Here is a 21709-nt window from a genome sequence, read left to right as displayed (position 1 = left end):
CACGGGAGCTAAACGTCTCGAGGAGAAATCGCTCTAGTTCAACATCGGCCAATGAATGCTTCTGAGAGGGACGACCAGCGCTGTCCCCAATCTCGGATTTTTGGGGATCTTCAGATGTCGATTTCTCTCTCCCGTTCCCTTGACCAAACGGCTCTACTATTCGATTCGAATCCTTTCTTGGCGTCCTCCTATCGTCTACCGTGTACTGATACTCTGTACTGCTCCAGGCGAGGGTTTATTGTCGTATAGTCACTGTAACTGCTTGTCGCTGAGCCTACGCGTCAGGCGGTCTTGTCTTTTCTTTTTCTGCCCTCGTGGTCCTTGTTTGTCGTGAGTGGTCGGCCGAGCGCAGAAAAGCCGGGTAGATGGCAAAACGGTCTGGGTAAGGCGTCGGTTGAGATATTATGTTGATTCTACGAGATAGACGTCAAAACTGCCCGTGGAATAGAAAAGGATGCTTAATGAGCGACAGAGATGTTCCGCGAAGGGAATCTCGGGGCGAATGGGGGAAAGGGATTCGTAAGGAGCAAACGTCGAAAAGAGAGGCAGAGAAAGAAGAACAGCGCAATCAACGAGGAGGAAAGTGCCTCAGTCACAGTCCTGCAGGCTGCAGGTCACAGTTGGGAGGAGCCACTTTCACATTATCCGTACCACTTTGCTCCTCCAAGCGCTCTAAGCAGGCAGGGGTCGATGTCAAGAATGCCCGGGGGGTCATCGGCGTCGTTCAGTGTGTCGTGGTATCGGCGGCAGACCACACAAAAAGACCTGGCAAGCCTTCTTAGGTACTATGTATGGAGCAGCAAGGCCTGGTCTTAGAACAGCGATATGCTAGGTGAAGAAGGTATAGGTGTAGACTTTCATCCTCCCTTCCATTGCAAGCATGTCACCGAGAAAGTCTCCCGTTTCCTAAAAAGGGTTCGTGGCCATCCAGAAAAAGACCAAACACATCTTGATCGAACCCATCAAGATATCTCATCCGCAGGTTCGGGACCCCCAAGACGTTGAGAGGGAGAGATTCAGAGGGTCCTCCCTCCTTTCCAGCCTCCCTATTCCGAATCTGGGGCATGATTGACGGTTTGACCTTTGAAGTCTGGCGTGTCTGGCTGTTCTGACGGCCGCCCGCGGTCCAGACCCCAAGCAGCGCACGTTCTTCCTGCAGCAGTTCCCAGCTGCCGCTACGCCCGATACAACAGAGTGCCAGTGGTGCCAGTCTGCCAGAGACCAGACGGGCCACATCTTGAAGTGCCTGGGCAGATGACTGACGGCAGGTGGGGGTGAAGGAAGCTTGAAGGTCGAGGAGGCGCCGTCCACTCAGGATTTAGGAATCAAGGAGACACCAGGAGGTTCCACTGCCCAGAGGAAAGTAGCTCAAGATGCTTTGGATGCGACAAAGTGCTCTGACTGGCCCATCTCGAGTTACATTCGCATTTGCAGGCACTGCCAAGCAGGTACGGATGGAACTCCGTACATAGATACGGATACTTCACTTATTTTAGCGTCAGGTACGCGGCAAGTGCAGACCACTCGCCCTTCCATCTTTCCACCTCAGCTCGCGACGTGGGGTTTTTCTCCCACAGACAAAATCACCCCGAACCCCCAATCATCCTATCACATCCGTCTCAAGTTTTTCAACCCTCCTTCCGCGCCGGCCGTTCCTTGCATTATTGTCCCGTGCACACCTCAGCTAAAAAAGATGCCATGCGATGCGATGGCAGCCCCGAGGGCTTGTCATCCAGTCAGTCGGACATCCTCTCAGGCTTCCGCACTTGGCCGTCCACGGTGTGCATGGGGATACCTCGTGAGAGTTTCAAGGGGTCAGGTCCTTCCTTCTTGGGGGGGGGGGGGGGGGACAGGACTCGGGGGAGGCAAAGCATCAGTATTGCGTACATACAAACTCACACCGAGTAAATTATCGCCCCAGAGACGCGGAAGAGAAAGACTGCCCTGCTCTGTCCGTAGCGTGCGGATTAGAGAATGACGAAGGGGGGGGGGGGATCCGGCGTCGCGGCATGGATCATCAAGCCCTCCTCCCAGTTTGCAGTGTCGTCCGAGGTGACCGTGACGACTGGACGAGGGGGCCCGCGGCGCCCCATCTTCAAACCCAGCTGGTCTCACAGCCCATTCCTCGGTGGGGGATATCCCGGCCTGAGCCGTCCACTCTCCAATTGATTGAACTGTCATCGCAACCTCTGCTGCATAATAAAGTGCATACAAATTGCTCACGATGCATCGATTGGCTCATCCTTCTTTCGTTCATTGTGTACTACGGCTTCCGTATCTTGAAGATTGACCCCGTCCATTCCTTCGAGGGAAACAATTGCCACGGTCCGATTGTGGACGGCGCAAAGCAGGGAAACGTAGGAAACCGAACTACCTAGCATAAGGAACGCAGTGGGCAGTGCTCAAAGTGGAGGATAAGTTCCAACGAACGCGAATCGCGGAAAACCCAAGGCAGAAAAGGAGAATGGAACGCCCTCTCTGTCCGGCGCGTTTGCCCGCCCACCCACGTATCGGGTCCCCTCTTCCAAAAGAAACCACTTTAGTTCACCATTATGCGCGGTGTCGAAAGCCCACTCACTCACTACCTTGTGAATTACACAATCCAAAAAACCTCGCCACACAAACGAAACAACCCAATCTCTTCCTTCCACGAGGAAACAGCTTTATGCGACCTGGATTACGTGCTTGAGAGGAACGAACGATGGTCCCCTAAGAGCAATAGATAGACTCTTCTTATGCAGAGAGCCACGCCATATACCTATGGATACAGATAGGGGTACCACATGTTACATCCCCCCCTTCGTTCATCCAAACATCAGGTTCTCTATACGCATGCCTAGTTCGAATATTTCGACTTTCTCGCCGTGGCAGCATCCACACATCGGACGGCCGGCAGTAAAGCCACGAACAAATTCCCATACATATTAGGGTATGGCCGGCTTGATTCATGATTGTTCACATGAACAATCCCGGTTTGGCCGTCAACAATGCATTCATGTACAACATACTGCGTACACGGATCAGCCCTGGTCTCCATTCGTATGCAACTAACACTACTGTACTCCGTAGGCACTTGGGAAGACTTGAGGTGGGAACCTTTCCCATCGGGCGCCGGTGTTAGCGTTGGGGTGGAGACGTCGATCCGGCACATCAAGCAACCGCCGCCATTAATGTTCCATGGATGCACCGCCGTCAAAACACCGTCACCAGCTTTCCCACCCCCTTCCCGGTGGCCCCGTCCCGGCTGCAGTTTGCGCATCATCTGCAAAAGGTTTCTCCATCTCCGTCTCATCGCCCTACCTCGAAAAGGCCCGTCCACGCCTCGAGGCCGATGATCGGCTCACCAGCTCAGAATCGCTCCCGATTTCATTACTGCCAAGCTGCTTCCGGTTTTCATCAGGAGTATTCCGAGGATAAGGTATAGTCTGCAGGGCTAGTGGTCATGAAAGTCTTTTTTCTTCTTCTACTAAGGTGCCAGAAAACCTCTCGGCTTGCTATCGCTTTCAGCTGTGGGCGGGAACTCGTGTTATCGCATTTGCTTATACAGCTTCGAAATGTCTCCGCTCTGGACATATCTTCAAGGGGACTATCCAGCGAGTCCCTCTCACCGATTCGTGTGCTGCGTATTTCGGGGATACGGCGAGCACGCTTCCTAACTAGCCTACGCTCCCTGGACCTTGAAAGTGCGACCGCTTGCCGTCTTCCGTTCCTTCTCTTCACTATCGGGTCTTGCGCGGCGAAGAACTGCGTGGCATTAGTTGAAAGATTCACCCCGAGATCGACCTGCATCATACCTTGGAGGAAGTCGGCAGTTCTCTTGCGCATTCGTGAGTGAATGTACGCCTTCGATGCCTTGATGTGGTAGTGAAAGTAGTCGCGGAAAGTTTGGATGTGGGAGATGCAGTCCGGCATTCTTTGTGGTGTAAGGTGGCGAGGGAAAAGCACTATCACAAAAAGTCAATGGCAAATCCATAAACACATTTTGGGTAGAAACACTTACCAAAGGTAACGTATCCGATCTCGCCGGTTCCGGTATCTCTAACGCCTGGGACTCCCTGGAGCTCCAAGGGGGGGTCGTTCCTGAAGAGCACCTGGGGAGCGTTCTGGATAGCTCGCCGACGGGCATCGACGAATTCTTGAATAAAGATCCTGCCAAAGACACGATCGGTTTCCTCGCGGAAGATCGTGCTGAAGATAACCGTGACACGGTCGTGGCTGGCCTTGACGTAGATAGCCTCCTCCTCGCGGTAGTGGATAGCCATAACCTCGCCGCCCTCGCGGACGCCTTGCGGGGCCTCCTCAGACGTGTACTTAGATGCCTCCTCCTTCAGCTTGTAGTGCTCCTCGTAAGCGGCCTCGAAAGGTGCAGCCATGGCGTTACGCTTCAGCAGCGCCATCTTCATGATCAGCGCATCCTTCTCTTCTGCATGTTCCGTCAGCCCAATTATCGCCCGGTATCACTGCAGGATAACAAACCCTTCTCCTCCGGGAGGTTCTCCAAATCGATCAATACCGAGAAGTCGTAGCCGGGTTCCGGCGGCACCACATACTGTCCATATTCTCTCTGCAGCACCTGCTCTGCGCCGTACTTGACCAAGTCCTTGTAGCACCTTATTTGAATCGAAAGCTGAATCTTGGTCTTCGTCTCGGGGGTCGAGATGTGGTAGATGACGCCGTCGAAATCGGAGACGGTCTGGTCGATGTGCGCAGGAGGGGCACTGCCTTGGAAGTTAGCAAGCTAGCCGAACATGGGCTACAATGGTTCTCATCAACATACCCAGAGAATCTCTCGGTGAGGACCGATTGAATCAGAACATTCTGATAGTCGAGGAGAAGCATATTGTCTGCAACCAATTGTCCGTACGTCTCCTGTGATGTTGTTGCGTCGTTGGATGCTGATGATGCCTCGTGGTGGGGCCCGCCTGACGTGGAGGTCGCTGTCGGAGCTTCTGTGGCTGTGATGCTCATGCGGGACCATTGATTGCGGATATACTTCGGCACTATCGGTCGCTCTCCACTTATCTTCTGGTCTTATCGATAAGGTGAGGGAAACTTTTTGAAAGATTGGAAGGTGGGAGGTTCGAGATTTTGACGATTGGTTTTCTCGTCGCATTCTAGGAGCCATTGACAAAGGACTTTTTGGGCGTCAGAAATTCCGCCAAAATGGTTAAATCATACTTGTAAGGTTTCGTATTTGTTGAGGACTTTGAGATTGTCTCTGACACTTGTTTTCCCGCAGGAAGTACGAGCATAGCAAGTCTTTCGGCGTTGTCGCATCCAACACAGCAAACCTCGCCTGGGCTCCCCAAGGCAGAGCTGGCAACGGCGCCGGCCAGGCAATCGTAGCCGCGAACGAGGATGTCTTGTGCTGGGATATCAAGAAGGGCGAGCTCCTCAGCAGGTGGCGAGACGAACGAAACACGGTACCCGTTACTGCGATCGTGCAGAGCAAAGTCGACACAGATATTTTCGCGGTCGGATACGAAGATGGAAGCATTCGGTTATGGGATAGCAAGATCGCCACGATTATTGTCAACTTCAACGGACACAAGTCGGCGATTACGACACTGGCGTTCGACAAGTCGGGCGTGCGATTGGCCAGTGGCTCCCGCGATACGGATGTCATTATCTGGGATCTTGTGGCTGAGGTCGGCCAGTTCAAGTTGAGAGGACACAAGGATCAGATCACAGGACTGCAATTCGTCGAGCCGGAGGGGCAAGTCGAAGATGAGGAGAACACGGCAATGTTGGACAACGACCCGTCAGCAGAGGGCTACCTTCTTACAACCGGCAAGGACTCCCTGATCAAGCTCTGGGACTTGTCCTCGAGGCATTGCATCGAGACACACATCGCACAGACGAACGGCGAATGCTGGGCATTGGGACTCTCCCCTGACTACAGCGGTTGCATCACGGCCGGAAACGACGGAGAGCTGAAGGTGTGGTTCCTGGACACGACAGGACTCGCCGCTTTGAAGGGTCAAGTCGACGCTCCGCAAAATACGAAATTCCTCCACGACAGAGGGACCTTGTTCCGTCAGCATAAGGACAAGGCTATCGAGCTAGTTTTTCACCCCCGCCGAGACTACTTCGCAGTCCACGGCGTGGAAAAGGCCGTCGAGGTGTGGCGCATAAGATCGGAGGCAGAGGTCAAGAAGTCCCTGGCTCGCAAGAGGAGAAGAAGACGTGAAAAGGCCAGCAAAGAAGGGAAAGGGGAGGCCGATGCTGCGGCCGAGGGTGAGGATCAGGCAGAAGACATCTCCACCGCGGAGGCTAGCGACTTTTTCGTTCAGTACGTGATTGTCCGGACGGGCGGCAAGGTGCGGTCGGTCGACTGGGCGGTCAATGGCGGGAGCAAGGAAATACACTTGCTGGCGGGGACGACAAACAACCAACTCGAATACTACAGCATACCCACGAAAGAAGGCTCTAAGTCGAAGAAGGAGGATGTGCCCGACTACACGCGGTCGCTGGCCGTGGAGCTCCCCGGACACAGGACAGATATCCGCGCTGTGTCGCTCAGCTCTGACGACAAGATGTTGGCGACGGCTGCCAACGGAAGTCTGAAGGTCTGGAACATCAAGACGCAGGCCTGCATCCGCACCTTTGAGTGCGGGTACGCTCTTTGCTGCGCGTTCCTGCCCGGAGACAAGGTAGTCGTGGTCGGAACGAAGACGGGAGAGCTCGAGCTCTTTGATGTCGCGTCTGCGAGTCTTTTGGACAGCGTCTCGGCGCACGAAGGGGCCATCTGGTCATTACAAGTTCACCCCGACGGCAAATCGGTGGCATCGGGTAGTGCCGACAAGTCAGCCAAGTTTTGGGACTTTAAGATTGTCCAGGAGCCGGTTCTGGGCACCACGCGCACGACACCTAAACTGAAGCTCGTCCAGTCAAAAACACTCAAGGTGTCCGACGACATCCTCTGCGTGAGATACTCTCCCGATGCCAAGTACATCGCCGTCTCCCTCCTCGACAACACCGTCAAGGTCTTCTTCACCGACAGCCTGAAGCTCTACCTCAACCTCTACGGCCACAAGCTCCCGGTGCTGAGCATGGACATCTCGTACGACAGCAAGCTCATCGTCACCAGCTCCGCCGACAAGAACATTAGGATATGGGGCCTCGACTTTGGCGACTGCCACAAGGCCCTCTTTGGCCACCAGGACTCGATCCTGCAGGTCGCCTTCGTCCCCCACAACTCGGACGGCAACGGCCACCACTTCTTCAGCAGCTCAAAGGACCGCGTCATCAAGTACTGGGACGGCGACAAGTTTGAGCAGATCCAGCGCCTCGACGGCCACCACGGCGAGGTCTGGGCCATGGCCGTCGGCCACACGGGCAACTTCCTCGTCACGGCGGGCCACGACAAGTCCATCCGCGTCTGGGACGAGACGGACGAGCAAATCTTCCTCGAAGAAGAGCGCGAAAGGGAAATCGAGGAGCTCTACGAAAAGACCCTCACCACCTCGCTCGAGCGCGACCCGGACGCCGAAGACCAGGAAGGCGAGGTCGGCGCCGCCTCCAAGCAGACCGTCGAGACCCTCATGGCCGGAGAACGCATCGCCGAGGCCCTCGAGATCGCCATCGCCGACCTGAACCTCCTCCAGGAATGGGAGGATGCCAAAATGACGAACCCGTCTGCGCCGGCGCCCCAGCGCAACCCCATCTTCGTCGCCCTCGGCAACATCACGGCCGAGGCCTACGTCATGAGCGTGCTGGGCCGCATCAAGGCCTCGGCCCTCCACGACGCCCTCCTCGTGCTGCCCTTCGCCAGCGTGCCCATGCTCTTCACCTTCCTCAACGTCTTTGCCCAGCGCTCCATGAATATCCCGCTGACCTGCCGCATCCTCTTCTTCATGCTCAAGACGCACCACCGCCAGATCGTCGCCAGCCGCACCATGCGCAGCATGCTCGACGGCATCCGCGCCAATCTGCGCGCCGCGCTGAAGCGCCAAAAGGACGAGATGGGCTTCAACATTGCCGCGCTCAAGGTCGTCGGTATGCAGCTCCAGGAGAAGAGTGTCAAGGACTACGTTGACGAGAATTGGGAGGATGGCGATGAGAGCCGGGCTGTCAAGAAGAGGGCGTTTGTGCAGGTTTCGTGATTCTCAAACCCCGGACGGACATCATCATAACTGTAGCCTCTGAGAAAGATACAAAGTCAGTCAGGACTAGGCGATTGTTGATAAAACATGAGATTCCCTGTTTTCATTCTGTTCTTCCTAGATATCGAGGTGCATCGCCAGGTGGTAGAATAGCATCGTTTTCGGCCTTTAAAAGTGTTTTTTATGTACTATTCACCCCAATTTATCAAACCAAAAACCTTGCTTTTCCGATGCTCATTTGTCTTTTCTGAAATGCGTGCTGTTATTACATGAGCTCTCTTCCTCAAGAAAGTCGTCCGTCTGTCATGTACAAGACCATTGCTAGTCGACCCTTCTCTACAAGCTCTTTGCCTTGTTCTTCGCGCCTCTTCTCGTTGGCAGAATGTCACTCTGCACAATCAATTGCAACAGACACCAGAGGTAGCAAATGCTGAATCCCACCGCACCGACACCCACGTTTGCGACAACCCAGAGATCGGGCTTGTCAATGGGCGGCACCACGACTCTCTCGACTACATGCCACGCAATCATGGCAACGTAGAACGCACCATGAAGCAGGAATGTTGTCCACTGGCGCAGTTTGCCGTGGTCCTCTTGGAAGTAGGCACTCAGAGACGTTGGTGGGAGACCAAGCAGGTATGCCCACAGCAATGTCAGGACGGCGTACGGGACGCTGAGGTCCACCCGCTTAAGGAGGGGAAACATCGTCCACACGCCCAAGACGTTGGCAAATCCGACCCAAGCCCGAATGTCTCGCGACAGTCCATGCTTACCGGCTAGAAGCATGGTCATGGGCATGAGAGGGAGTAGCGCACTCTTCTCGTGTACTTGGTAGCTGAAGAGAAAGAACCCCCATCCCGTAGTTGCGAAGGCCAGGGGAAGAAGTGATTTGCGCGGACGGAAGAACAGAATCAGGTTGGGCGGAATGATCGAGGCCAATGTGGCCACAAGTGCGCCTCGCTGGAGAAGCTCGGGAGGGTAGTTGCGAAGCTTGATGACGACGTTGGCGGCACACCAGAAGTTGGCGACCTTGTCTTCGAAGAGACCGCGCGCGAAGGGGAAGATACGATGAACCATCTGCACCAATTGCTCGACGACTGGGTAGTAGATGGCGTTGGTATCGAGGACATCGATCAGCCACGGGAATAGGGGCAAGGCAGGCGGCGGCCCCTCATAGTCAGGCCGCGCGTCGATGCCTCGATGAGCGTCGTAGAGAGTGCCCAACACGAGGGGCAGAAGCAGAAGCGCAAAAGCCGCGACGGTCACCAGGGCGATGCCGATGAAGCGGCCCGGCTTCAGGGGGAAAACGCAGCTGCCCAGGAGGAACGCAAAGACGGAGAAGGCATAGTAGAGGGCCATCTGCTTGAAGCCAAGGGCGGCGACGAAGAAGACTGCAGACCAGAGATAGCGGCCAGCCAGCATACTCGACATGCTCGCCAGGACGAGTCCAAGCATGACAGTGTTGTACTGAAAGTGAACGTGGTCGATAAGAATCGTAGCGGGCTGCATCAAGATTGCGACGAGCGCCATCCAAGCGGTCCATGTCGGCACATTGCTGTGTCTAGAGAAGCGTCGCACGAAGATGACGGCGGCGGGGATGTATACGAGGTACTCGGAGACAATGACCGTGGCGCGCATGAATATCTTCAGAGCCGGGTCGTCGGATCCTCGCGAGGTATATAGCTCGAACCAAGTAGGGTCGATGAAGGCCCCAACCTTGCCGCAGAGCCAACTATGATATGCCGTCAGGGGCGGGTAGTCGAGACCCCACCACTGCAGGTCGTGGAAGTACCACTGCGAGACGGGAATTTGTGTTGTGATCTCCATCCAGTGTCTTTGCGCCTCGTAGTCTCCGAACATGGGTGGTCTTTGGAAACCTAAGATGAGGGGCATGGTTAGCAAGAGCTGTCAATTCTCAGCGGTGTTCCAGAGCGCATTTACCAGAGTATCCCCAGAGGCCAGCTGCCCATCTAAACAGGCCAACCACCATGAGGATCAATGGAAGAACCTCCCATTGCGATACGGAGCCTCGAGCTGGCCACAGAAACGAAGCCAGAGGGAAGATTGGGGCCTTGACCAGAGCCTCCTTCTTGGCGAGGTGGCTTTCCACGGCGGGTGTACTGCTGCCGGTGCCATTTCCACCGTTGGTCTTCTTGCCGCCTCTGCGCCGGGGTTTGTGGGGAGATGGACTGATCATGATGGCAGCTCAGTCGGTATCCAGTCGGTTCACAGTATACGGCATGAGGTGCCAGAAGGGGGTGAAAAATTGCCTGGAGACGGCGAATTGGCTTTGTCAAGGTCGTGGTGGCAGTGGGAGGTTCGCTGAGGTGATGCTGAAATTCAAGGGTCCACGTCGCGTTAACGAACCCGACAGCTGGTGCATCAATCAACCTGTACCTAAGGTCCCCACATCCCGGCCGCTAAAGGCAGATTCGGATCGCCAGGTACGTTTCTGCCGCTAGCCGTTTCCTTGTCCCAAACATTCCATGAATTCTTCAATCAAAGGAGCAGGGTCAACTTGGAGCTTTTTTTATGAACAAGGCGATGATGTGATTTTCCTTGCTTGCCATGTCATCTCTTTCGGAAGATTGCAACAGTGGAAAATGTTCCAAGCATATTCTGGATTGTTAGGTATGACATCCAGATAGTCGCCCTTTGCCTACTTTACTTGTGTGATCTGATGAGATACATCCCTGGCCCTGTATGACTGAGGGCTTGAATCCCAACCTCGGGAGCCAATGGCTTCCCACGTCGAATGTAAAGTTACATGGCTTCGAAAAATGCCATTTCGAATTCAAGCTTCGGCAATGGCCTGTAGCAGCTCAGCTTTCGGTCCTCTGCATCGCAACCGGGGAATGCTGGTCTCAAACACGTGACCGAGTCTGGGGTCGACAAATTAAGATGCGTTAGCCTCAATCGGCTACTTTAGGTAATCCGGGACATCTAACGTCACAGCGAGGTACTTGTCTCTTTGGCAGCTTTCCATGTTAGTGAGTGGACGATCCTTAACTCTCATACACATTTCCCATCCTACACCATCTTGTCTTCGGCTGGTAACCAGCTCTTTCTGAATATGCCTTTCCCTTTTGTTCTTCCGACAACTTCGGCCTTCTCATTCTCATCCAGTTTTAGCAGCGACACTCACCCCTCATTGCCCCTCAGTTCCAGCACATATCGCGGGGTTGTGAGAGATGCCCTCAAGAAACATAAGAGACTACCCCCATCATCGCAATCATCCCACGTTTCGACAGTCATTGGAGCTCTCAATGGCTACATTCCCTATATTCTCGCCATTGATGCTGGACTAAACCCGACATCTCAGTCAGGCGACTGGATCAATCTCAACACAAAGGCACCTCCGTCCATCGAATGGCGACCAACGCTTTCGGAGAATGCAGTGCCCGGCAGAGAGCGAGCGAGGGTGAAAGTGCAGTCCATAGACCACGAAATTGCCTTCACTCTCTCATCTCTAGCAAACTCATACACCTTGGTTGCTCGGGCAGCCCTTCACCCGCTGTACGTCACAACACAGGCCACGTTGGATAATCAGCAGCGTACAGCTTCCATCCAAACAGCGACGAAGTACCTCCTCGATGCCGCATCAATATACGATCACATAGCTTCCCGGGCAGAAAGAACTCAGATCCCGCCACCCTGCAGCGATGTATCACCCTCGACTCTTCGAGCTATGTCGTCCCTGGCTCTCGCTGAGGCGACACTACTGGCGGTTCTCAAGGACGATCCCTACCCAGCCATTGTCGCACAAGACCGCAATAAGAACGACCGCGAGTGGATGTTCAAAGCCCCTGAGATTCCAAAAGTTCGTGCCCATTTATTTGCACGACTCTGTCTTGCTGCTGCGGAGCACGCCGCCCAAGCCTCCTCTCTTTGCCAAGCTGCGGGGCGGGGTTCCAGTAAGATCAACGAGGGACTGCTTCGTTATCTCGAGGATCTGCGAAGAACGTGCCGCGCAAAGGCTTGCCGTTTCTTCGGCATAGACTCAGAAATTAGTGGCCAAGTTGGCACGGCCATCGCGTGGCTACAGGCCGGACTCCAAGAATTGGGCGTTGAGTCTAAACATTCAGCCAAAGGTAGTGGCTTCAGCCGGTTCAAGAAGGAGTGGAGCGAGAAACGCGAGGATCGCAAGGTCGAAAGGGAGACAACGTGGGGTGCGGACGGCGGGAAGGGTGAGGAGACGAGAGTGATCGAGCTGCTTGAAGGGAAGTGGCACAAGCTCAATGACACAGTAAGCTACGTTACGTCCAAGGTCAATAACTGTGAGGCTCACAATTCATGCATAGATGAACGTCCAAATCGTGCCTTCGATTGGGCCCTTGCTGGCTCAGATGCCATCTGGCCGTGAGATACACACCCTCAAGCCGTATCAGCCGCCAGTGTTGGATCGCAGCATCTTGGAAGCCATGCGCGCGCCGCCTGAGAGGAGTGACGATTACGGAGACGCCCTGAGCTCCGATGACGAAGGCAAAGGTGTATCTGGGCCACCTGGAGGATATCCTGAATCGAGACCGGATTACAGGAGCGCAAGCACGTCCTATTACTAGACGTCGTAGCAAACATCTGTTCTCTTGTTTGAGAAAGTGTTAGAAAAGAGCACTGCCGGTGGGAGACACACTCTTCAAAGTTTCCACTAAATACTACGCTTCTCTGGCTCATGTGGCTCATTTCCGTCAACCCCGGATTGTTAACTCCCGCTAGTACTCAGTTCGTGAGCGCACAGCTCTTCTCCTATCATCCGAATCTTGCCAGTTTTTCCCGAACGGTTTTCCCCTCAAGTTCTTCAGAACCGCATTACTTGTCAACCGCGCCTCTACCCGAGCTCAGATGAACTCCGTCCTTCTCTTCATCATGAAGTCCGAGCAAACATAACCAAATACGTCTTGTAACTTGTCACTTGCCATAGATGGATTGAAAGCTATAAATCCGGAGCGGCCCGCTCGTCTCGGTCTCGGACAAGAAAAGCAGAAGGGGGAGGGGGGGGAAGGTAATCCGCAAGCACGGAGCTTGGGCCGCTTACTCGAAGCCAGGGGTAGGTTATTATGGGAGACTTTGCAACAACACCGACATCAAGCTTCAGATGACGCCTAGGGGCAGAGCTTAAAACATGTGTGTTCCCGGCCTCGCAGATCTCATTCGACCTCGGATCCCTTCCCCCGAAGTCTACCACTATGCAACAGTCGGGCACCGATGCCACGCCGTGAGGAGAGGGGAGAAATTCTCCGCCGTCTCCCGAATCACCCAGGACCTGGACGGGCGCCTCGTCAGCTTTGCTAATATTACCAGCAGTCCGGTAGGTGTTTGTGTCCCCTTTCCTTGGGTCCCAAGTCAAACCGGTTTCTCGACACCATATCGGTTGTGTATGTGTATGTGTTGCCAAATCCACTCATTCCTCACCTCATAGGGCGTCCGATGCGGAGGCATTCCCTTGCCCAGCCCGGTCGGGAAGACTACTCCTCCCATCGACGAAGGGTCTCATTCTCGCCAACAATGATCAGCGCGGTAACATCCCCCGTCGCGAGCTCCATCACGACAGCCAGCACCTCGTCCTCCGGCACATCAACGGCCAAGAGCCACAAGAATAGCCTCGTCATCCACAGCCTCACTCCCATCTCGCCATCATTCCCGCTCCCGTTCAGACTGACAGACGTGGACCTGCTCCGCCGCGACTGCCACATCCACGGCGAATGGGTCTCCTCCCTCAGTAACAAGCGTTTCGCGGTCCTCGACCCGGGCACCGGTCGTGTGTGGGCGACATGTCCGGATAGTGCCAGGGACGACGTCAATCCCGCCGTCAAATCCGCCTACGTCGCCTTCCAGGGCTTCTCGAAGCATACCCCCGCCCACGAGCGCGCTCGCCTCCTAACCTCCTGGCATCACCTTATCCTCGCTAGCCGACTCGACCTGGCTACAATTCTCGTCCACGAAACAGGGAAGCCATTGACTGAGGCCCTCGCCGAGGTAGACTACGGCGCCGGTCTCGTCCGCTGGTTCGCCGGCGAAGCAGACCGATTAGAGCCGCCGCCACCGCCGCCTCCACCACCGACAACAACTCCACAATTACCATCGCCGGCCGCATCCCGCGTCTCCTCCCCCACATCCGACGATGACGGTGCCGTCCCCGCTTCGATACCCGCGACCGGCGTGTTTCCACGAAAACACGGCGCCCTCCTCAAGCAGCCCATCGGCGTCGTTCTCGCCCTGGTGCCATGGAGCTTCCCCCTCGCCCTCACCCTCCGCAAAGCCGCGGCAGCTTTAGCGGCCGGCTGCACCGTCATCGTCAAGCCATCCTCCGAAACCCCGCTCACGGCCCTCGCTCTCGCTTGCCTCGCCGACCGCGCGGGATTCCCCGCAGGCGCTCTCAACGTCCTGACGACGAGCCTGGGGAACACGCCGGTGGTGTCCGAGGCGCTGTGCATGCACCCGCTCGTCAAAGCAGTGAGCTTTACGGGCAGCACGCGCGTCGGGAAGCGGGTCGCCGCCTCGTGCACGCGCAATCTGAAGCGTCTATCGCTCGACCTGGGCGGCAACTGCCCGGCCGTCGTGTTCGACGACGCGGACCTCGGGCAGGTGGCTAAGGACCTGGCGGCGCTGAAGTGGCGGCACGCGGGGCAGGCGTGCGTCGCGCCCAACCGGTGTTACGTGCAGCGGCGGGTATATGATGTGTTTTCCACGCTACTGGTGGCGGAGGCGTCGAAGCTCAAGGTCGGGCACGGGATGGCCAAGGATACGACGCTGGGCCCGTTGACGACGATTCGCGGGCTGTACAAGGCGGAGGCGCTGTGCAAGGACGCGACGGAAAAGGGGGCCGTCAAGCTTCTCGGCACGGGAAGGAGAGAGCCTGGTGACGGGTATTTCATGGCGCCGACTGTGCTGGGTGGTATGACGGACTCGATGCTCATGTGTCGCGAGGAAGTGTTCGCCCCCGTGCTGGGCCTGTACGTGTTCGACACGGAAGACGAGGTTGTGATGAGGGCGAACGACACCCCTGTCGGCTTGGCTGGTTACGTATTTACGAAGAGTAACGATCGTTTGTGGAGGATGTTTGATCGGCTGGATGCCGCTGTTCTAGGAATGGTGAGTTGGCGCATGCTGTGTTGCTTTCCCGGCGAGATTTTATCCATCACCATCAAAGAATGCAAGCGACTAATTGTACTTCACAGAACACCGTCTGCTTGGTGACGGAAACGCCCGTACCTGCTTCAAATAACGGGAACGGATACACACCAGCACAAGCTACGGCCTTGGATGAGTTTCTCGTTACAAAGGGTGCCGCGATGTCTCCTTCGTAGCCTCTTGTTATTTTTTGGAACCAGTGTAGGATATTGCGATCGCCTTCTCTGTTTCCTTGTCTTGACACACAGATTAGAGCTACTGGATCAAGTCGTGGAGTTGAGGTGTTGGACACGTGTGGTTTTGTTAATGAGGGCATGTTCGTCGAAGCTTCTTGTGTGGTATAAACAAGTACGCGGCTCGGGTATTAAAAGAATGATTTATGACGCTGCAACTATCTTGGCGCACTCGTGTCCTTTATGTATCCCAAAGTAGCCATCCGATGTGTCTTTCGGTGTGCTCAATCGCGAAATAGTGTGTGATGACTTTCGTGTTACAATGAAGCCGAACGAACTTAAGGCGATAGAGAAACTATGAAGGACTTGGGGAATAGCGGAATCTGAACTGTATGAGCCGTACATGGTATAGTGAGGCCTGTATTACGAACCTACTCGACAGCAGTAACTTGTTTGCAAGCCCGCATACTAAGGTACTTTTGTCACCAACTTGCGTATATCACGGAATATGGAATCCCACTCCAAAAGTGCGTCATGGGCTCACCATGTCTAAATCAAGATGATGATTCGAAAAGGAAGTGTGATCCTAAGATGATTGTCGATGTACTAGCCATGGACGCAGTATCTGGGTGAAGAGATGCCTGAAAGACGGTATGTCATAACCCAACCTTCCGATTCATCCACGCTATGAGAAGACAGCCTCGTCCGCTCCCTTTTCAGTAGCAACTACCCTTACTACTTCTACTGCATTAAATATTACTTATCAATGCAGAGTAAACGATCAGATTCAAACACGGACAATCAAAAGCTTCAAAAAAACGGTGATTTTGGTGATGATAAGAGTCGTATAAGTTTACACTTAGTGCTTGTAAGAAAGAAAACTGTTGTTTTATGCCTACAAGGTATGATAGAAAGTACACTGAACTCTGGAAACATATCGTAGCATGGCTGAGAGTTAAGATTACGAGGGTTCATGAACATCATGGATGACAGGCCCTTTAGCTAGTCCGCATTCCATACAACAGAATTTGCTTCCCGTTTCCATATCTAGATGAGAACACCGCGTAGTGGATAAACCGCCATGTTCAAAAGGTATTCTCGCTCGCGTTGAATCATATGGAAAGGACGGTAGTAGACCTGTAGTAAACATAAATATATTCACATTCGGTATATCACGTGGATTCCTCCTGCCTCCTACCGTCAACTTCCCGTGGACTCCACGGGAACCATGAACACAAGGAAACGAATTACTACACCGGGAGGCTCATATAGGTCCCGTAAGGTCCAATCCCGTCACCGACAGCAGCAGGCGCCTCACAGGCCTGTGAGGTCAGGTCAAACTGCCGTTTGGCGGGATGGTTACGGGCGAGCCTAGTCAACTGGCTTAGCCTATACTAGATTCCAGGTTCGAGTCCCAGCATGAGCACCAGAGATGTAGCCCCCGTTCGCCATCGGGGGGGGGGGGTGGCGGGTGTGTGAACTTTTTTGACTCTTCTGGCCTTTATTTTTTATTTTTTGCCCTCTTGCCAATACACCGGAATATACAGGCGTGAGATGGGCTAGGCATAATTCACCTCGGAAAATCTCAACAACAGCAAGAAAGGGAAAGTTGCCCAGAATACAAAGATATTGATAACCCAATCCTGAGAGCAGATTTAGCGGGCTACATACATATAGCTTGTGGGTTCAAATCCCACAGGCGCCTTCTTTTGTACATCTTCCTGATATTATTTGATGCTCCTTAACCACTTTTGGTACTACATTGTGCTTGCAAGCTGTGATATATCTGTCTCAGCGTGTCTCGTGAAGTGCCTTCTCGTCTTTGCCCCTGGCGCACATGATTGAGCATGGTACAGGTCATAACGACCTGCGACCTCTATTGATTCAGAAATAGAAACAGATTGACGGCATTTCTAATAGCCCATGGTCTGGGCCCAGAGAAAGCAGGATGGGTGTGCGTACCCATCTCCAGGATAATCGAATCCCAGGGAAACTACATTACCACATCAGAATACTCGTTACGTCATTTAAGGCCATGTTTGATGGTCAAACGATGAATCCTAAGTCTTCATGAAGTATGCTCATTGCCGTGCAAATTCCTATAACGGTCCAAAGTCACGTACACACGTCGTTTTGAAGAAATAAATTTTAATGCAAGCTAACATCGTTACTCGAAATGGCTCAGGGTTGCAGACATATCCGTATACCAAAAAGGCTACAGTGATCGGTACAAGATATATGTACAGATAGGCATGGCGACTAAAGGGAGATTGGTGGACGCAAGAACTCCAATGGCACATTTGATATTTATGTATTGATTGAAATGATGAAGCCCTCTTTACCAAGCCACCCAAACTCCACTTTTGATGCACAGCGTACGAGATAATTCTACCACATATTGACTACTTACAACCCCAGGTCTTCCATCTCTTTAATCTACATATCCTTGGAGCGCATCTTCTTGAGACGCAGTCCACCCTCAAAGACACCGCGGTCAACGGCGGCGGCGACGGTGAGAGTGCCGCCAATGATGGCGCAAAGGCCGGTCAAGAAACCAGTAAAGGTCTTGGCGCGCTCTTCGCGGTTGATGACCTTCATGGGAGAAATATCCTGGACACAATCGTGTGAGTGATGGGAGTTGAGGACATGGATATGGACGAACTTACGTAGGAAAAGAAGACTCCCGGGATACCGCCACGAGAGTGGAGGCGTTCCTGGTGTCCCTCGGCAGAGTCATCGCCGCCAGCCAAGCTGCGCTTGTGGCTCGTGACGGAGTACTGGTGAGTCTCGACGCTGCCGTCGCTTCCCTGCCCAAGAAGACCAAGGCCAGAATTCTCCTCCTCAGGGCTGGAGCCCTTTTGCCAGTTGAGAGCGAGGTAGGAGGTAGGTACGATCTTGACAAAATACATGAAGTTGTAGTTGGGGTCGTTGGTCTCCTGGTGGGTGTTGTCGAGAGGGTTACCGTGGTGGTTCGTCCACGCAGCGGCGCGCTTGCCCATCTTCTTGGTGACGGTGTCAGGCAGCTGGGGGCCGAAGCGTAGAGAGTGAACGGTGTGGGTGAAGTCGTGCTGGGCATCGGAGGGGGTGTCCCAGTAGTTCTTGAGGTCGTGGACGTGCATGTTTCCGTTGCTGAAGCTGCGGCCAGGGGCAAGGTGGAAGTTTCCGACAACCTTGTTGACCCGCAGGTTACCCTCGATACGGCAGCCCTCCTGGCGTTGCTCCTCCAATCGCTCGGCGTAGTGCTCGCGGGTGCACTGCTCGACGTTCTCGCCCTTACCGAAAGCCCACGAAGCCTGCGCGTACGCCTCTCTGACTTCCTCGCAGGTGTTGCAGCATCCGGCCTTTTGCGCGTTCGCTGGTGACGGAGCACCATAACAGGGTCCGCAGTAGTTGGGATCCAGGTGCTCAGCGGCCTCGTCGCGAGAGTGACTGGCGGAAGGTGTTAGAAGCAGCTCCCCAGCAGAAGGCGACGTTTGTAGCAACTTACAGATCCAGGGCCTTGATGTCAATGACACCACCGCCCTCCTTTTGGGGACGAAGGCGAACCTTGTTAATACCGTGCTGAACGCCGTGCTGTTGCTCGCCAGAGACATCCATGACGTCCAGGGTAAGGAGCTCGCAGGGCATCTTGGGGAAAGTCATGTTGAGATGGATCTCCATGCGCTCGCCTATGACCGGATACAAATTAGCTCCTACTGCTCACACAGACTCAGAGAGATAACCAGGGCTTCATACCTCTTCCCTTGTCCACGATCAACTCGGGGTGGATCTCTATCCTCCGGTAGTCAACCCATTCTCCCCAGGCCAGCCAGAAGACCACAATCAGCGACACGATAGTGACAATTCCACCAGACGTTGTGCGGATGCGTGCTTCGTCGACTGTCTTTGTAAAGGCGTCGAGCCTTGTGAATCTCGATTTTGCCGGCATAGTGAGTTCGGGAGGAGGTGTGTGTTATCAAGAGCTGCCGATCTCTATCGCGGGTTTGCGGTAGCCTCGTAAACGTTGTGGGAAGAATCAACGGGAGTAGGCCTAAAGTCGTACTTTCGCAACAATGCGCCAAGCAGAAAAACGCTAAAAGGAGTGGCGGAGAGGTAAAAGGTGATATCAGGAAGTGAGAGACCCCGCCTGAACCATGAGAAGAGAAGGGTCGACGCGATAAAGTCGAGTTGGGAGCAAGGTAGGAGGGTTGGATCTCACAAAGCCTTGGGAGTTGCGCAAATCCAAAGTAAAGTAGAGGCCACCTTCACTCGTTTTCTGGCCACGCAGCCCGTCCACGGTCCAGCTCTCAATTGCGCTAAAGGTGCATCTCGTCAGGGGTCTCGCACGGGGCGGGTGGGTCCGGGTCACTGGGTAATTGTCGGCCGTTGGCCAATGGAAGATGCCGTTAGACCACTAGAAGCAATTTAGAATCAGATGGCTCGTGCTTAAGCTGCGCGGTTCCCGTCCCCACTGTAAAATCCCAGCCTGGCAGTCAAGGCTGGGAAATGCAGTGCTTTCTGATCCAAGAGGCAACCTCCAAGAAATCATCACAGTTGCGCCACCTTTCGACCAAATCAAATTGATACCCACGACATCTTGAATCGAGGAATTGATATCGAAACAAGACGAGATTGCGCCTTTTCCTACGAACGCGATACCCAGCGTTCCTTTGACCGCCTTGTCGAGCGTGTACTGAGCGAGTCTTGCATTCCAACCATCGAACCTGAATACCGCGATGTCGAAGCCACCTTCCAGAGTTGTCTTCGTGGGCAACATTCCCTATGGTAGGCAAGAACCTCCCACAATAATCTATGTATCTAATCAATTGTTCTAGGCCTTTCCGAGGAGCAGATCAGCGACATCTTCAGCAGCGCCGGCAAGGTCCTCAACTTCCGCCTAGTCTACGACCGCGAAACCGGACGACCCAAGGGTTTCGGCTTCGCAGAATATCCAGACAATGGTATTTCTCAGGAGAACCCTACTGTAGTTCACATACAGACTTGACTGACCTTGCGGCGCAGACTCCGCGGCATCGGCTGTCCGCAACCTGAACGACTATGAGATCATGGGAAGGAAACTCAGGGTCGACTTTTCCAATGAAGGCGGCAGTGACGACAACAATGATAGCCACGGACACGTGCGTATAGAGATACAGCCCGGTATTTGAAGTTGGAATCTGACAATGGAAACAGGGCCGAGATGGCGGCAACCCCTCCCACGCTTCGAACGGATACAACCCTGTCGCGCCGCCGATGCAGTCGAGTACGCTGCCTCCTCTCCCAGCCGGCAAGGAGCTCCCCCCAAATGTCACAGCAACCGACGCCATCTCACGGACTCTCAACACCCTCCCCCCGTCTCAACTTCTCGATATCCTCACACAGATGAAGGCACTGGCCTCTACCGACCCCGCCAGAGCCACGGAACTTCTCCAACAGGCACCACAACTGGCATACGCCGTCTTCCAGGCCCTGCTGCTCATGGGTCTGGTATCTCCTGAGGCGATCCACTCCGTCATCGAACCCGGCGGCGCTCCCGTTGCGCCCCCAGCCCAGGCGGCGCCGATCGGCTACCCGCCCCAGCCCACCCCCGGCTTCCCGCCGGTTCCCGTCATGGGAGCTAACAACACCCCGCCCGTCGCCGGCACGCCGTACGCGCCTCCTCCGCAGCAAGCTCCCTACGGCGCACCTCCGCCGGTTGCCGCACCCCTCGGTCAGGATCCCGACGCGCTCATGCGGCAGGTTATGGAACTGCCGATGGAGACGATCAACATGCTCCCCGAGGCAGAGAGACAACAGATCCTGGCGCTTCGCGCAAGCTTTGGTGGACAAAGGCGATGAGCATGCTATACCTGTCTCATATATGTGCAAGCTGTGGTGTTCAGTTTACGAGCTTGACGTCGCCTGGAGCAACTCAAGTACTATCTTTGGGCAGACACGTCACTCTGGCCGATGATAAAGACTTGAGATCGAGAAGATGTGGGGTTTCCTCCCCCACGTCTTCAGGTTCCATACTCATTCCAACCATCCGACGTGGCTCATAGTAACGGAACGGAACCTTGCGAATGTTGCTGCTTCGTGAGCAAAGAGGCTCATACGAAGCTATTCTTAGAGGAGAAAGCTACCCTTAGAGGGGTCAGGTGAGGGGCTCAACGGGGCCTCTTGTCAATGGGGCCTATGCCATACAATTGCCCCTCCAACAACCACTCACTCTACTTTACTCACCAAAATCATCACCAAGCGACTTATTACCTATTATCTGGCATCTGAGCCTCGGTCGACCTAAAAAACTACGGGCGTGTGGGGAGGTCGGAAGGTGGCGTT

General features: G+C 54.4%; 8 protein-coding genes across 8 annotated transcripts; 5 read left to right on the top strand and 3 right to left on the bottom strand.

Moving 5' to 3' along the window:
• The first annotated feature begins 1888 nt into the window (after nt 1-1888).
• Nucleotides 1889-2211, top strand: BDZ83DRAFT_601065 (uncharacterized protein). The gene has a single exon (XM_060507074.1). It carries the CDS (start codon nt 1975-1977, stop codon nt 2167-2169), a length of 195 nt encoding a protein of 64 aa, XP_060370960.1. The 5' UTR covers nt 1889-1974; the 3' UTR covers nt 2170-2211.
• Nucleotides 2212-3661: 1450 nt separating this feature from the next.
• BDZ83DRAFT_565778 (Arp2/3 complex) lies at nt 3662-4839 on the bottom strand (the record flags this gene model as incomplete). Its single annotated transcript, XM_060503793.1, has 5 exons — nt 3662-3744; nt 3795-3944; nt 4001-4423; nt 4477-4718; nt 4778-4839. The coding sequence occupies 5 exons, from the start codon at nt 4837-4839 to the stop codon at nt 3662-3664; spliced, it is 960 nt and encodes a 319-aa protein (XP_060370959.1).
• Nucleotides 4840-5163: 324 nt separating this feature from the next.
• On the top strand, nt 5164-8105 carry BDZ83DRAFT_646784 (WD domain-containing protein; the record flags this gene model as incomplete). The annotated part of the gene is made up of 2 exons (XM_060510011.1): nt 5164-5180; nt 5240-8105. 2 exons carry the CDS (start codon nt 5164-5166, stop codon nt 8103-8105), a joined length of 2883 nt encoding a protein of 960 aa, XP_060370958.1.
• Nucleotides 8106-8441: 336 nt separating this feature from the next.
• BDZ83DRAFT_565913 (ALG8 glycosyltransferase family ALG6) lies at nt 8442-10302 on the bottom strand (the record flags this gene model as incomplete). The annotated part of the gene is made up of 2 exons (XM_060503813.1): nt 8442-9982; nt 10047-10302. The coding sequence occupies 2 exons, from the start codon at nt 10300-10302 to the stop codon at nt 8442-8444; spliced, it is 1797 nt and encodes a 598-aa protein (XP_060370957.1).
• An 876-nt stretch (nt 10303-11178) lies between these two features.
• On the top strand, nt 11179-12667 carry BDZ83DRAFT_566099 (pH-response regulator protein palC; the record flags this gene model as incomplete). The annotated part of the gene is made up of 2 exons (XM_060503823.1): nt 11179-12351; nt 12407-12667. 2 exons carry the CDS (start codon nt 11179-11181, stop codon nt 12665-12667), a joined length of 1434 nt encoding a protein of 477 aa, XP_060370956.1.
• A 943-nt stretch (nt 12668-13610) lies between these two features.
• BDZ83DRAFT_565734 (aldehyde dehydrogenase) lies at nt 13611-15412 on the top strand (the record flags this gene model as incomplete). Its single annotated transcript, XM_060503789.1, has 2 exons — nt 13611-15197; nt 15284-15412. The coding sequence occupies 2 exons, from the start codon at nt 13611-13613 to the stop codon at nt 15410-15412; spliced, it is 1716 nt and encodes a 571-aa protein (XP_060370955.1).
• Nucleotides 15413-17579: 2167 nt separating this feature from the next.
• BDZ83DRAFT_601055 (endoplasmic reticulum vesicle transporter-domain-containing protein) lies at nt 17580-19663 on the bottom strand. The gene is made up of 4 exons (XM_060507073.1): nt 19145-19663; nt 18897-19077; nt 18076-18838; nt 17580-18019 (listed from the first exon to the last, which is right to left on the bottom strand). The coding sequence occupies exons 1-4, from the start codon at nt 19335-19337 to the stop codon at nt 17846-17848; spliced, it is 1311 nt and encodes a 436-aa protein (XP_060370954.1). The 5' UTR covers nt 19338-19663; the 3' UTR covers nt 17580-17845.
• A 461-nt stretch (nt 19664-20124) lies between these two features.
• On the top strand, nt 20125-21226 carry BDZ83DRAFT_565768 (hinge domain of cleavage stimulation factor subunit 2-domain-containing protein; the record flags this gene model as incomplete). Its single annotated transcript, XM_060503791.1, has 5 exons — nt 20125-20173; nt 20224-20349; nt 20411-20548; nt 20589-20923; nt 21056-21226. 5 exons carry the CDS (start codon nt 20125-20127, stop codon nt 21224-21226), a joined length of 819 nt encoding a protein of 272 aa, XP_060370953.1.
• Nucleotides 21227-21709: the final 483 nt, after the last annotated feature.

This window comes from Colletotrichum acutatum (genome assembly GCF_030867785.1).
Source record: "Colletotrichum acutatum strain CBS 112980 chromosome Unknown BDZ83scaffold_5, whole genome shotgun sequence".
Taxonomy (NCBI): Eukaryota; Fungi; Ascomycota; class Sordariomycetes; order Glomerellales; family Glomerellaceae; genus Colletotrichum; species Colletotrichum acutatum.
This window is presented reverse-complemented; position numbering and strand designations above follow the sequence as displayed.

Excerpts from the sequence above, each read along its gene's own strand:
- BDZ83DRAFT_601065 (XM_060507074.1), top strand. The coding sequence starts at position 1,975 with ATGACGAAGGGGGGGGGGGGATCCGGCGTCGCGGCATGGATCATCAAG.
- BDZ83DRAFT_601055 (XM_060507073.1), bottom strand. The coding sequence starts at position 19,337 with ATGCCGGCAAAATCGAGATTCACAAGGCTCGACGCCTTTACAAAGACA. Across the intron at positions 18,839-18,896 it reads GACATCAAGGCCCTGGATCT|TCACTCTCGCGACGAGGCCG; the intron begins GTAAGTTGCTAC and ends ACCTTCCGCCAG. Across the intron at positions 18,020-18,075 it reads CGGGAGTCTTCTTTTCCTAC|GATATTTCTCCCATGAAGGT; the intron begins GTAAGTTCGTCC and ends GATTGTGTCCAG.